The sequence below is a fragment of the Schistocerca nitens genome, chromosome 1 (assembly GCF_023898315.1).
Source record: "Schistocerca nitens isolate TAMUIC-IGC-003100 chromosome 1, iqSchNite1.1, whole genome shotgun sequence".
Classification (NCBI taxonomy): Eukaryota; Metazoa; Arthropoda; class Insecta; order Orthoptera; family Acrididae; genus Schistocerca; species Schistocerca nitens.
Window position 1 is genome coordinate 521,583,033 of NC_064614.1, and position 14,147 is coordinate 521,597,179.

The window sequence follows — 14,147 nt, forward strand, 5'->3', positions numbered from 1 at the left end:
GTTTCAATGGAGTGTGTCTTTGTACTAGAGTCCCACATCCTGTATCCATGGGAATACTGGTGAAAATGTTTGACAGTTGGTTGACTGAACTTATTAGGCATGCCACCACATAAGCTTTTTCCCTTTTGTATTATGAACAGACTGATGCCATAACTCTGGGGGCATAGTCCACTATTTTCTGTGTAGACAAATCTATGCACAATGTTGTTTTATCAATACATGAACAATGTGTTTATAATGTGGTTACATGGAATGGAAAAAATTTCCTGGAACATTTAAAAATATAAAATTCACACTGAAATATATAAAGGGGACCAGTTACCTTTCATCAACATCTTAGATACATCAATGGATCATCGTGTATATGGACAACCCACAAATGCTGACCTCTAACTCTGAACCTCGAGCAGTCACCAAATTTAGCGCTGAAAACTTCAATGCTGTCAAACAAACAGTGCCTTCCAGAAGAATCAGAATACCCACAAATAGCTTTCCAAAGGAATGGGCAATCAGATTCACAAATTTTTGAAAAGCTTCAGTAAATTTAACAATGCTGAGAAAGTGGTTGAGACTGAGGCTGAGACCGAGAAAGAGAAGCCAGGTATCACTTGTCTGCCTTATGCTGGCCCAGTCTTTGGAAAGATCTGTAGACTTCTATGGAAATATGGCGTGCAGGTATTTTGCTGCTTTTCTTTGTAATTTTAAAGACAATCTGGGTCTTCTTAATCTGAGTATGTATTACATTCCATGCAGGTGTGACATGTGTTGTATGGGGCAGACTATTAGAACAGTGACGGAGGTGTGCAATGAACACGAGGGACGTGCCTAACTAAAGCAATTATGCAAATCATTTTTGGAGAGCATTGCCTTGAATATAATAGGAAATGAATTGATGTGAGGCAAATATTGTGGTGGAAATACTAAGTTCCTGGGCCAGTCTAATTAAGGAATCTATTGAATAAAGATAACAGAAAATTAATAAATCAGGACAGAATTTCCAATTTAAAGGAGGCTTGGGATCAAGCACTCATTTTTTAAAAAAGATCTTGCTGGCCATCTGATCCATCAGAACTGGAAAACTCTGAGAAAATGTGTGTTTCATGGAACAACAGTGCAAACACTTGAAAAATGAGAATCAAACTGCGTATTGGGAACAGGGAGTCTAACTTGAATACAAATAGCAGCAAAGCTCCAACAATGGCTTGAGTGAGTACACATAACAGCACAGCTTGCAGCACCTGAAAATGATGACTAGGTTCATTGTCAAAATATTGTAGTGCATAAAATGGAACAAACAACTCAGCAGGACACCTGAAAGTGCACCATGAATCAGTCACATCGAGAATACCTCTAAGATTATAGATGTTCAATTTATCATTATATTTTCAAACTATCCTAACTGCAGCAGCTGTGTTCATTCCAGGAACCAAATTAGTTTGGGAACTACTGGTTTACATTCTGGCAATTTCATCACATGAATCAGCTGCAGAACCATCAAATGTAAAGTCTTTACAGTAATAGAACTGAGATGAAGTGCTGAGAAAATTGTAAAATATTTACATTTTTCTTTAGATAAAAAACTTGTAATTAAGAGAGAACAGGTTCAAGCTAAGATGGCAAACCAATCAAAATGCAGGTATTGAGGCGAAAATTGCTGTGCAAATTTATAAGTCTGGCATGTGAAATAGCAGATTTTATGTCACATGTGTCGCCTTGAAATCAATGTATGTAAACCACATCCCATTGTCTTGTTTACCAAACCACTGAATTTTGTTTGCATGATGAAGTTTTCATGTTTTGAAAATGAATTTGTGTTTCATTATTCAGAGATTTACGAAGTATCCCTCACTTACCAAAATTTAAATTAAAAAAGTGATTCTTTGAACACTAAGAGTTGAATTTTGAAAGAACAATATATTGCTATGGCTGATACGAGGATGTGAATCCATAAAAGTTTTCAATCCTAATAAAATGGAGCTCTTCTATAATTTATTTCCCTCAGAAATGGACTGTGCTGAGGGAGACATAGAATTTTTAACTCATTTCAGAAGCATCAAATTCAAGTTAAGAAAAGAAAAAGGAAGTATAAGTTACTGGAATATAACTGTTATAGGAAAATCAACTGGACTAGTTTTGTGCAGAAGTGGGCGACTTCCATTATATGAAATGTAGCATAGTCTGGACAAAGAAAATTGTTGTAGAGATTTCCCTCAATTCGTCTAAGCCTTCTGTTCTCTGAATAACAGTACTCTGATACAAATTAGAAATTAGTTTTATGAGAGGAGTGCACTAGATTTCTTAAATTCTTATCTTTGCAATAGAAGAATGCAATGTGCCAAACTATGTTATAAAAATGAAAGACAGATCCTAAAACTGAAATCATCATGTCAGATCCCCAGTAGATCTCATAGAATAAGGCAGTCTTTGGCGATTTTCTTTGTATATATTAATGAAGTAACGTAGCTACAAATCTTGGAGTGAATATTGCTGTTGATACTAGCTGGCGCTGTACAGAACAGTCAGCAGTGTAAAATAATGAGGAGAATTTAGGTCTTGTTATAGAAGACCTGGGCGTACGTAGACCTGTACTGAATAATGACAAAATAACTGTTACAAAGCTTTGTTTAATTGTAATCCATCCAAGCCACTCGTAAATGCTGTACTACTGTTTTAAGTGGAAAATCTGACACACACACACACACACACACACACACACACACACACACACTCTTTTTTAGGAGGCATCATGATGGATGAGTATCTTAAAGAACGTAACAAGTACATATTTAAACTTATCAGCTGCAATATTTACTTACTAAAAGTTTTAATAACACCTGTTGTAAAACAAATCTATTACAGATTAATCTACTCACATCCACCGTATGGAATTGAGATTTGAGCTGGGTCACATGCACTCAACTTGGTTTATAGGGAATCCACACTCCAGAAGAAATTAGGTAGAATAGTTACCTGTGTAAATAAATATCAGTTCTGCAGGAACTGTTTCATGAAATATAATTTACTATCGATTAATTCTGTGTATGTTCTTAAGCTAATGATCTACATAAGATAATACAGAAAAGAGTGTGAGTAGAAAGAGACATTCATCTATCAAGTACATAAAACAGAGATAGAGATACAAATGATACTGAGTAACAAGAGCTGAAGATCACAGCCCACTTGCTGTCGCAAAACATTTAACAGGTTTCCAAATGTTAAACTGAAATTCCATTGTTCTACAGGAGATCTGAACTCTTTGTTACCTATCCGCTTTCAGTATATTGGATGTAGTAAATAATTATTTAAGGGTACATTGTATGTGAAATTTGTTGAAATTTGACATTTTCTGTTTTCTACTCCATAATGTACTTTGAACTTTCCTGAACATTTTGGTATATAATACATTAAAATCAGACAGTTGTGAGACCTTTAAATAATATTTTGATTGTTGACGTGTGACTGTCAAATTTCACAGCTGCACATATACTGCCATTGTTGAGCAGTCATATCTTGGGAACTACACAGTCTGGAAGGCTGTGAATTGCTTTTTGTGCCTACTGCCATGTCTCAGTAGTTGGCATTACGAATAAACAAATCAGTCCTTTGTTTCTGGTAGTAGTTTTTGTTGAAAGTAGTGTGATTATCAGCTATTGTTGTAATAAGCTAATTTCTATTGCGTTTTATACGTAAATAAAATGACTAAGCATCAAAGTAACTTCAAGAAACGCAAATTTGCGGGTAACAGATATGTGAGCAGTTCCTTTCAATATCAACCGATGAAAAGCCATGTCATGCTTTGTGTCCACCTCCACCAAACACTTGGTATAAATATAGGCAAGCTGAAATTTCTGGCACCCTGCATGAATTTACACATAAAAATTCTCTTCCTTTGGCAGTAATGCAGGCAATCAAACCTATTTACGGAGATTTGGCAGACCCTGAGCTACTAAAGAAGTGTTTACATGGGAAGACCCAGAATGTGAATGTGTCCCTCAATAATGTTGTGTGGGGTGCCAAAAATGTATTTGTTGGCCTTATGACTCTAAAGTTAGCAGTGTCTGATGCTGTAATAACTTTTAATGGTGGGAACTATGAAAGACTTACGGTTATGGTGAAGTTAGGGGTAAGATTTGGACAGAACACAGCTAAAGCACTTCATGTACGTGAAGCAGAGTTAGCTGCTGAGCAAATGACAAAAGAAGCAAGAGAGAAAAGAAGGAAGCAAGCACTGGGCTGTTATGACACTGAAGAAGACACAGACTATGGGCAAGGGCAATTCTAGTGCATAAAAGACGCAGAAATGTAAGTCCGTATAAGAATTTGTGATAAAAAAAGTTTTAAACTTCAGTATAACCACATTTTTTGCAATAAGTTACCTGTTTTCTAAAAAAAATACTTACGGTAGAGACATGAAATTTTCACAGCATGCAAAGTGTGAAATTCAACACACACAGAACTAGAATAATTAAAATATCCTTAGTTGTTTTTTTTTATGTTCATTTATTTACAAAATTCTGTAAAAAACATTGAGTGTTTGAAAAAAAAATAGAACATGCCCCTCAACACAATTTTAGTAATAATTCTTGTTCAATGTATCTAGAAAGGTGCACTCAATAATTATGGAAAATTGTAAGTTTGTGTCTTAAAAAGTTTCCAAGATAATGGGTCACAAAATTCGATAATTTAACATTAGCAGCAAAGGACATACAATGTCCCCTTAAAGTTAACTAAAGTATAGTATATAAAGTAAAATTTTTGTATCTGTTTGTTATTTTTGTTGTTTGTTTGATACTGATGTGAACAAATGTACAAAAACAATTATTTCCTGGGAAATTATACTGAGGTGACAAAACTCATGTGATAGCAATATGCACGTTTACAAATGGCAGCAGTATTGTGTACACAAGGTACAAAATGGCAGTGCATTGGAGGAGCTGTCATTTGTATGCAAGTGATTCATGTCAAAAAGTTCCCGATGTGATTATGGCCTCACGACCGGAATTAACAGTTGTTGAATGCAGAATGGTAGTTAGAGCTAGAGACATAGCACATTCCATGTTGAAAATTATCATGGAATTCAGTATTCAGATATCCGCAGTGATAATGGTGTGCTGAGAATACCAAATTTTGGGCATTACCTCTCACCTTGGACAACATAGTGGCCAGCGGCCTTCGCTTAATGACTAAGAGCAGTGGTGCTTGCATAGAGTTATCAGTGCTAACCAGTAATCAACACTGAGTGAAATAACTGCAGAAATCAGTGTAGAACATACGACGAACATATCCATTTGGAAAGTGCAGCAAAATTTGGCATTATGGGCTATGGCGACTGATGACTGACAGGAGTTAATCTGCTAACAGCCTATTTCTTGCAGCGCCTCTCGTGGACTCGTGACCATATCGGTTGGTCCCTTGTTGACTGGAAAACTGTGGCCTGGTCAGATGAGTCTTGATTTCAATTGGTAGAAGCTGATGGTAGGGTTCGAGTGTGGCACAGACCTGTGAAGCCATGAATGATTTGGCCACTCAGATTGGCTGGCGTGAAACGCATCAAACATTCATGGATATAATCAAGAGGTCAGTTTGTGCACAAAATCCTGCACTAGCAACAGTTTCACAATTATGGATGATTATAGAGGCAGCATGGCTCATTATTTCTGCAGGGCACTTCCTACGGCTTGTTGAATCCATGCCATGTGGAGTTTCTGAACTACTCCAGGCAAAAGGGAGGCCTGTCACAATATTAGAAGGTACCCCATGACTTCTGTCAACACATTGTAGTACTGGCAAATATAGGCTGTTATTAATTTATCATTTCCATTACATAATAATTGATAAATGATCTAGAATCTGAACAGAAATTTAAGCACATTTTTATACGTAGATCAAAATTATTTTGTGACAGATGTTTCAGTGAGTTGAGTAATAGGGGCCAGGCATCAGCCAGTCACTGTGTGTCTCAGGTTCTATGTGCTCGTTGTGTTGTATATTCTACAAGCTTGCCCATGTGGTGTGGCCTGTAGCGTTTGGGAAGGGGCAGGCAGGTAAGGCCACAAGAATGGGAGGGGAGTGGAAGAACCAGCAAATGCACAGTGATTTTTGCATGATCTGTCAGATTCACAATCTCTATCAAGCAGTATCATAATGAATTCCCTCCCCTACAGTGACAGTGGCCCCCACCACTGCCCTCCCCACTACCTATAGAGAAGTTAGCAACAGTCAGTAAGTAGATGGTTGTTTCCTTTTTTTTCAACTATCAATCGCATGAGTACTTGGCATGATGTATACAAGCCAGCAACTCTGCTCTCCACCAATGCGATCTTATCAGTCACAAAATAATTTAATTAGAATACAAGCATGTAAGCAAGTTATACCATAGTATTACGACTGCTTCTTGGAGTGTAGCCATTAAATTGTTACAAACAACCATAGTTTCCCTAGATCTATTGAGGCATACATGAGGCATTTTCTTTACTTTGTTAACTTTTCAAGAATGAAACTGCTTGGCTAGATAATTCGTGCCATAAAACCAAGCCTAATGCAGGTGGTCTTCAACTCATTGAAATATTTTATTTTTATTTTTCAATAATTTTAAACATTGTTTGTCACATTGTAGTCGATAAAAAGATAAGCAATGTATAGTTTACACTGCAAACTCAGATATTGCAAAAAGTCTGCATTAATATTTCAACTTTTCTCTGTAATATGAAGGTTAAATTATGAGTACCTCACTGCAACATTACAGTTTGAGACGTACGCCTGTCTATGGGTTCTTATTGGTAGCCATCAGTACACAATAAAAGTATGTTGCTTCCAATCCTTTTATTTGACACATCTTAAACAGCTTGGACAACAGTTACATTCTCAAGCAGCTTCTCTTTTGCTCTTTCAAAGATGGGCAGATCCCAATCCACACTTTCCCATAGCAGGAAAATGTAGTTCAGTTACTAGGAATTGAATCTTTTGACTCTCACATCAGCAAGTAGTGACACTAATCTCTGCAGAGGCACTTGCTAACCTATGTAGATCTTCCCTGTTAATTGCCAGTAAAATGATGATGATATAAAGAAATAAGATTGTGCATTATTTAATGTTTTCAGGCTGACCTGCTTGCATGTGACTAAAAAGCAAAATCTTACTGGCAGAAAGTAGAAATCTGTTGTTTTTTGTTATACTTTGTAACTGTGGTTTAAAAGGCTTGCTAATATTTTCGAGAGATGTACATGCCTTGCATTGTGAAAAGAGCATCAGACTTTCTCCAGCTGCTGAAGGCATGTTCTCATTTATCACCTTTATTAAAGATTCAAATTCTAATTGAACTGAACTGATCTGAAATATACATAAAAAAGAAAAACACTGAGTTCCTAGATAGTTGTTAAAAACATTAAATGCATCTGTATAAGGAATGGTGCGTTTCCTCAGTCTTTCAGCTTGTGAAAAATGATAAAATAGCAGTTATATAATTACATGATGAAAGAGAAATACTGATTTCAGCCAGACGAGGACATTGAAATAATTCAGTGCAAATTTGTGCTGGACCAGGGTTGAAGTTAGATTTCCTGCTTTATGCAAGCAGTCACCTGACCCACTTCGGCTATCTGAAAATGCTTCCCGTCCAACCCATATTCTCAACTTCACACTACTTCGTAGTGCCCTTTGTCCACAATCCTCATTGCTCATAGCATCTCGCACGATTCTATTAAAAGGTACATCCACACTGAAGATATCATCAAGTTATATACAGTACCATTATATTTGTAGTGTCTGTTCTTTTGGACATGTTAGAAAGAACAAATACCACACATATAATTGCAATTTCACAAAGGTAACAAGCACACAAGGTCTAATTCTATATTTAAATTATTTATGGAGAAAGTTGGCACAGAAACATATTACTAAGAGAAAAGGCAAGGAATTTACTGTCACTGTTTGATACTGTTGTATCATTAAAAATTGTAGAAGGTGAATTTAAAATTCTTTCTTGAACATCCTCATTGTTAACACCTTAATTACAGCCGTGGTAAATAAAGTTCTGTGTAAAATGGTGTGCAGATCCCAGCAATAACTCCCATATTTTTCTTTTAGAAACATTTTCCATCCCTCTCACATCAGCAACTGTGAATGAATGATACAATTAGCAAGCTGTGTTTTATATAATACATGGTGTTTCAAAAGGATTCATCAAATTTCACAAGCATTAATTTTCTACACAGATGAAGACAGAAATATGGGGAAAATTTTAACTTACACGTAGAACTTAAGTTTTTATTTTCAAAACAACCATCCAATGTACATAGGTACCTCTTTCATATACCTTCATACATACTTGTTACTTTCTCAAAATTATATTTAGAATTGAAGTTTTCATTTACTTTTCACAAATTCCAGTGTGCCCTCCACCTGATGCATGAAAAGCATCCAGCTGATAAACAAATTCTTTGCTTTGTGTATATGTCTCGATTTACTGCATTCACTGATTCTGCTATGTGGCGTCGCAGTTCACCCAAAGATGTTGGAAGGGAGAGCATGTAGGACGATGAAATACTCTTACAAGATGGTGCCAGTGCAGTGGTGCTCCATCCTGTGGAAAAATGAAATGTTCAGCCTGTTTTTACAATTGCAGAAAAGCCAGATCTACAACATAATCAGGTATCCCTGTAACCATTGTTTCCACAAAAGACAGACTGTAAATCTTGTCAGCTCAGAATAAATGAAGCTTTGGAGAGTCTGTGTCATTCTCAACAATCATAGGTGATTGTTGTTTTTCTCATATTGTTACACTGTGATGGTGGTTCACTTTTTGACTTAAATGGAACATAGCCTCATCATTGAACAAAGAATGTGAAAGTAAACTGTTATCTTCCATCATACCTAAGATGAATTCAGAAGGCACTCAACACATTGTTGTTTATTGCCATCATGGAGGGCTTGGATAGTTTGAATCACAATTATCACCAAAAAGCACACTAGTCATGCACAAATGAGGGATGGCCAACCCTTGGCTTGCACAGCAAGTTGACTTTTGCAGATAATATGCAAAACTGTTAAATGCACTATACTTCTTGAGTGAGAATGTGTGGAGATTTTGGATTTCACGTTACATAAACAGCCATTGTCTTGAAAGTGCTGGTGCTTTCTTCAAAGGCTTTGAGCTGTACAATGTGCAGTGCCATACTCTTGGTGAAAACTGTACTGAATAACAGTAACTTGAACTGCATGTGTTAAAACCGAGAATGCAAATTACCTTTAGTGCTATGTCGTTGCAATCTCTACTAATTGCACATTATGTAATGAATGAGCAAGCAGGTTAGTCGCAGCAGACACCACCCCAAATGGGATTTGCGATTTACTAATGACCTCTTGGCAATCTTTATTTCAATGCATAAGTTAAAATTTATCCATTTGAGTGAAAGATGGTCTTGTGAAACTGTATGAATCTTTTTGAAACACTCTGTACACATAACAAAATTAATGAATGTGACACATTCCTAGGGTTGGCAAAACAGATGAGATGTGACTTCTCAAATGTTTCTATGGCACAGGTAAAGCAATTATTTTAATTTTCATGGGAGAGAATTGTCTTCTCTTGACTCTTAAACATGAGTAGACATTATGGTTTTTTGTAAATTATACATTATTTTAAACAAATTCTACTTGTACTTGTTTCTCAAGGCCAGAAAATTTGAGTATTGGCATATGGAGGATAAACACTTGCTTAATCTTTTGCAGTAGAGGCCATATTTTGTTGAAATATAAGTGATGATTAATGCTGTATAGAACATGAACTAAAGATTACCTATCATACTGGTTATAAAATTATACGTTCTCCTGATGAGTTCAGGTAATCATTATTTTTTACCATTTCCTGCTCCTAATAAAATATAAAGAGAGATGGGACATTTTAACTCCCAGTTAATCACAGTTAGTAACTTCCTTAATTTTTTTTCTTTTTCTTAAGCCTAAACAATGCCATGTACGGTTTCAATTATCAGTGTTCAATACATGCTATGTTGGATCTATTCCCTGTGATATATTTCATTCTTTTTGTGTACCATTTGTCATGTATTTTGCTGTTCATAAGGTCACGTGGCAGAATAGAAATATTTGTATACCTGGTGGTCTCTCAAGGCATTATAAACATTCAGTTGTGCATACAAAGGTGCACTGATGTAGTGAAGTGTTACAGACTCAGGAACCTATCCAACACAGTATATATTAAATGATGATAACAAAAAATAGTAAATGAAATAAGATTTAAAAGTATGGAAAATTATAAAAACTTTCAAAATTCATGGCTTTCACAAACTATTCCAATATTTGAGAGGTGATAATATGGACCAAAATAACAAAGAAATATCCAGTAAACATAAGCTCTGAAATGACTACCTTAGGAGATGTGAGCACTTGTTCATGTACTGTGAAACATTTCTTTTACTGAATACTATTTGCTGTAACAAACAATGCAAATAATGCAGTAAACAAATGAGAGCACATTGCTCTGTTACTGTGAAACAGCAGAGCTTCTTATGTAATCTGCTTGCTATTACCTACAGTCTGCACTTATGACCCATCATGAAAGGAGATGTGCAGTATGGTGTCCATTCGTAGTTAGGCATACTTCTGTCCAACATATTATTGCATACTCCCTGAAAGACTCCAGGTCGGTCATGGATACACTGGCAGACATTGCTGATGTGTACCTGTAGCATTTGTACTAAATCATTTATGGGGCTTTCATACACCAAAGATTTCAAGTGTCCCCACAATCAAAGATCCAAGGGGTTAAGATTGTATGAACAAGCTGGCCATTGTATTAGACCTCCCTAATCAGTCCATTTCCCATTAAATGTCTTTGTGAGGTGTTCTTGGACATTCTGGATAAAATGGGCTGGTAGCTCCATAATGCATGAGTCACATCTCCAGCAATTATTGGAACTGTACTTCCTCTGCATGCTGTATCTGTAGTATGTTGCAGTAACAAACACAATTTATTGAATTTCTCACACACACAAGACATATGCATATGATTAAACCAAGTACATGGAGGACTGACTTGGCACTTTTTTAGTACAACCATCTAGGACAAAGTCCATGGAAGCCCCAAAACATAGCCAACTGTCGTAATATAACAAGCTAGTGTATGAATGTTTCCATAGGGGTTTTCCCAGTAGAAGTGACTGCTCCAGGTTGGGGAGTGCCATTAAAAGCAGCCAGCAATTGGGGGGGTCCCATCATGTGACATGGTGTGTGTTTTACGGGAATAGCGTCTACTAACAGCACCACTTGCTGTGAACTGTCATTGATCGCAGCACAGCGGTGGGTGAGGGCCTTGAGTAATGGTAAATCTCTGACGGCTGTGACAATTCCTTATCGCTGTCAGATTCAGTTATAGCAGTATCCTTGGACAGTAAGGCCGGTATTACACTATCAAATTTCTTAGTCAAATATCTTTGTCAAAAATCTTCATCAAAGCTATTTGATGGTGTAATAGGGAACTTTGTGAAATGTCGTCCAATATTTGATCAAATCTAGGGCCTCGATATATATTTGATCAAAGAAGTTGCTTGTCTTCTGTTCACTGCATTCTTACATGTTACCACATGGAGCGCTAGCATCGCTGCAGCGTTCTGTCAAGTGTAGTGTTCTTATAAACATTGATGGTAAATACAATTGGTGTGTGCTGACAACTACAAAATTAATAGAGATGTATGAAGCTGATGAGGCGCTTTACAATGTGAGGCATCCTGAATACAAAAATAGATTAAGAAGATTGGAGACCTAACCCAACCCTCTCTTGTAGCAAGGAATTGGCGTGTTACAGTGAACCTGTCTTCTGCAGATGTAGCAGTTCTTAAGTGAATATTGTGTTTTGTGATATGAGGATACACTTCACTGAGCACATACAGAAATGTATGCTCATCCATTCTTAAGTAATTGATGTATGACTTGATGTCCTCCACTATAAGCTCACGTAACAAGTTTTGTTGAGTGTTTTTATCATGTCGTCGTAAAACCCACGGCTTCACCCAGGTATGTTTCCTTTTTTTCCCCCGCTTCTCTTCCGCATGTGCACACAGTGCAATTGTGGGACATGCAACTGCTGCGGTTAATAACAAGTTGTTGTTATCAGCCATCTTGAACTTTGACAAAAAATAAGATGACCCCTTCTAGCACTACGTCAAAGATCTTTGTCAAATGTATTTGACGGAATATTTGATCACATCTTTGATCAAACCTTTGACATAGAAATTTGATAGTGTAATACCGGCCTAACAGAAGAATATGTCGTCATTTGTTTTCTCAATTCTGTGGGTAGTTTGTAAAGCAAAGAGCTCACAGTAGAAGAAATGTGTTTTACAATAGTGATGATGAACAAGTGCTCATAGCTCATAAGGTATGGTACAAATTTTAAGAGTCCATATTTGCTGAACATTTTTGTCTTGTTTTGGTTCATACTATATTCATTCCTCTAAATCAGGCCACTGATTGTGAAACACAATTAAAACTAAATGAAACTAAAATTTAAGTATTTTATTCATTTTAAAAACTGATCTCATGGATAAAGAAAATCACAGTCGAGCATAGCAGCTGATGAAATAATGTAATTTCTAGGTCTTGAAATAAGATGGACATTCAAGTTACAAAAGTAATACAGAAAACAGAACTCATTTACTGATAGCAAACTGAGATTTTTAAATTTTATTTCACTTTAATAATAATTCTTGTACTTTGAGCTGGTTCAAATGACAGTACAAAATATTTATTTATTTATTATTTTTTTTTAATTTTGCTTTTACAGGAAATAAATATGGGTCAGAGATGTTCTGATACGAGAGGAATCACATTTGAAGATGTCAGAGTACCGAAGGAGAATGTCCTTATTGCTGAGGGTGCTGGATTTAAAATTGCTATGGGAGCATTTGACAAGACACGCCCACCAGTAAGTTTCTCTGTGTCATTTCTGTTTTCTCTCTCTGTCCCCTCCCCCTCCCGCCCTCTCCCTCCTTCACTCATTCTCTCATCCTACACACACACACACACACACACACACACACACACACACACACACACACACACCATTCAGAAATACTTCCATGGAGTAACAATTTTAATGATTGAATATCTTATCCCTTTCTGTGCCACACTAAGGCTGAATGACAGATAGTGTAACTCATTGCTCCTTCTGGCATTATATTTCTAAATGTTACTGTTTTTCTTGAATGGTGATTGTTGACAACACTAATAAGGGAGTAAATATATTGAGACTGTTGTCAGTATCACAAACTATTTAAAGAGCTGGCTAACATAGATTATCCTTATTACACACTTTTATGCAACAAAAACTTGCTTGTGTGTTTTAATACGTAAGTGCCATAAGTAGTAGTTTCTGAAATTAGCATAATAAATGTCCAATATTCTGAGTAATGTAATACTACCTGCTCTGCCAATCACCTACTACTGTACCATATTGTGAGTTAATTTTTTCCTTTAATATTCCCTTTTGGATCTGGGCTGTTTGTGACAAGGTACTGGATCATTTTATCATCAGTGCCTTCCGAAACACTTTCCATCATATAAGACATTTCTTATATTTTCTGGAGTACGTATTTGGAAGATAGTAAACACTATTTTGGATGACTTTGCCTCTTCAGATACTTCAGCACTTCCTTAATGCTCTCACTGATATCAAACAAACCTGTGGCCATTTGTTCTGCTGCTCACAGTGCTCATTAGGTGTCCCTCATTACTGTAGATGATGTGCACCATACATCAATTTCCAGTAAATTCCTATTGTTAGATGGCAAGTCACTAATGCTGATCAAACTCCTTTGACATTTGGAAACAGCAAGTATAGTTGTTTCCTACTTAAATACAGTCTTTATATATAGAGGTTCCACTAGATGCTACACATTTCTTATGGAACCAGCTATAAATTAGCTTCAGTTCTACAAAGGCATTCCCAAAAACCTCTTTTTGAAAAAAGCTAGCTTTTGAGATTTGTGTCTAAACATAGTGGCCAGAAATGTACAACAGATATTATTAACTGAGGGAACATACACTGGTTGGAAAAACACAGTTTGAGTGCTGTGTTCTCTTAATTAAAATGTGTGTTTCATTCCAGGAATATTATGTAATGGAACTAGTGC

The 14,147-nt window shown here is 36.3% G+C and overlaps 1 protein-coding gene and 1 long non-coding RNA gene across 2 annotated transcripts in view; one reads left to right on the forward strand and one right to left on the reverse strand.

Moving 5' to 3' along the window:
- The window catches only part of LOC126253273 (probable medium-chain specific acyl-CoA dehydrogenase, mitochondrial), a 95,500-nt gene that overhangs the window by 69,543 nt on the left and 11,810 nt on the right, over positions 1-14,147 (forward strand). Inside the window, exon 8 of the mRNA XM_049954491.1 lies at positions 12,800-12,940. Within this exon, the coding sequence (XP_049810448.1) occupies positions 12,800-12,940 (141 nt within the window). The remainder of the gene's footprint in view (positions 1-12,799; positions 12,941-14,147) is intronic.
- LOC126253279 (uncharacterized) overlaps positions 7,991-14,147 on the reverse strand; it is a 36,584-nt gene continuing 30,427 nt past the window's right edge. The window contains exons 2-3 of the long non-coding RNA XR_007545933.1: positions 8,373-8,581; positions 7,991-8,115 (exon numbers count right to left, since the gene is read on the reverse strand). This is a non-coding gene — a long non-coding RNA (uncharacterized LOC126253279). The remainder of the gene's footprint in view (positions 8,116-8,372; positions 8,582-14,147) is intronic.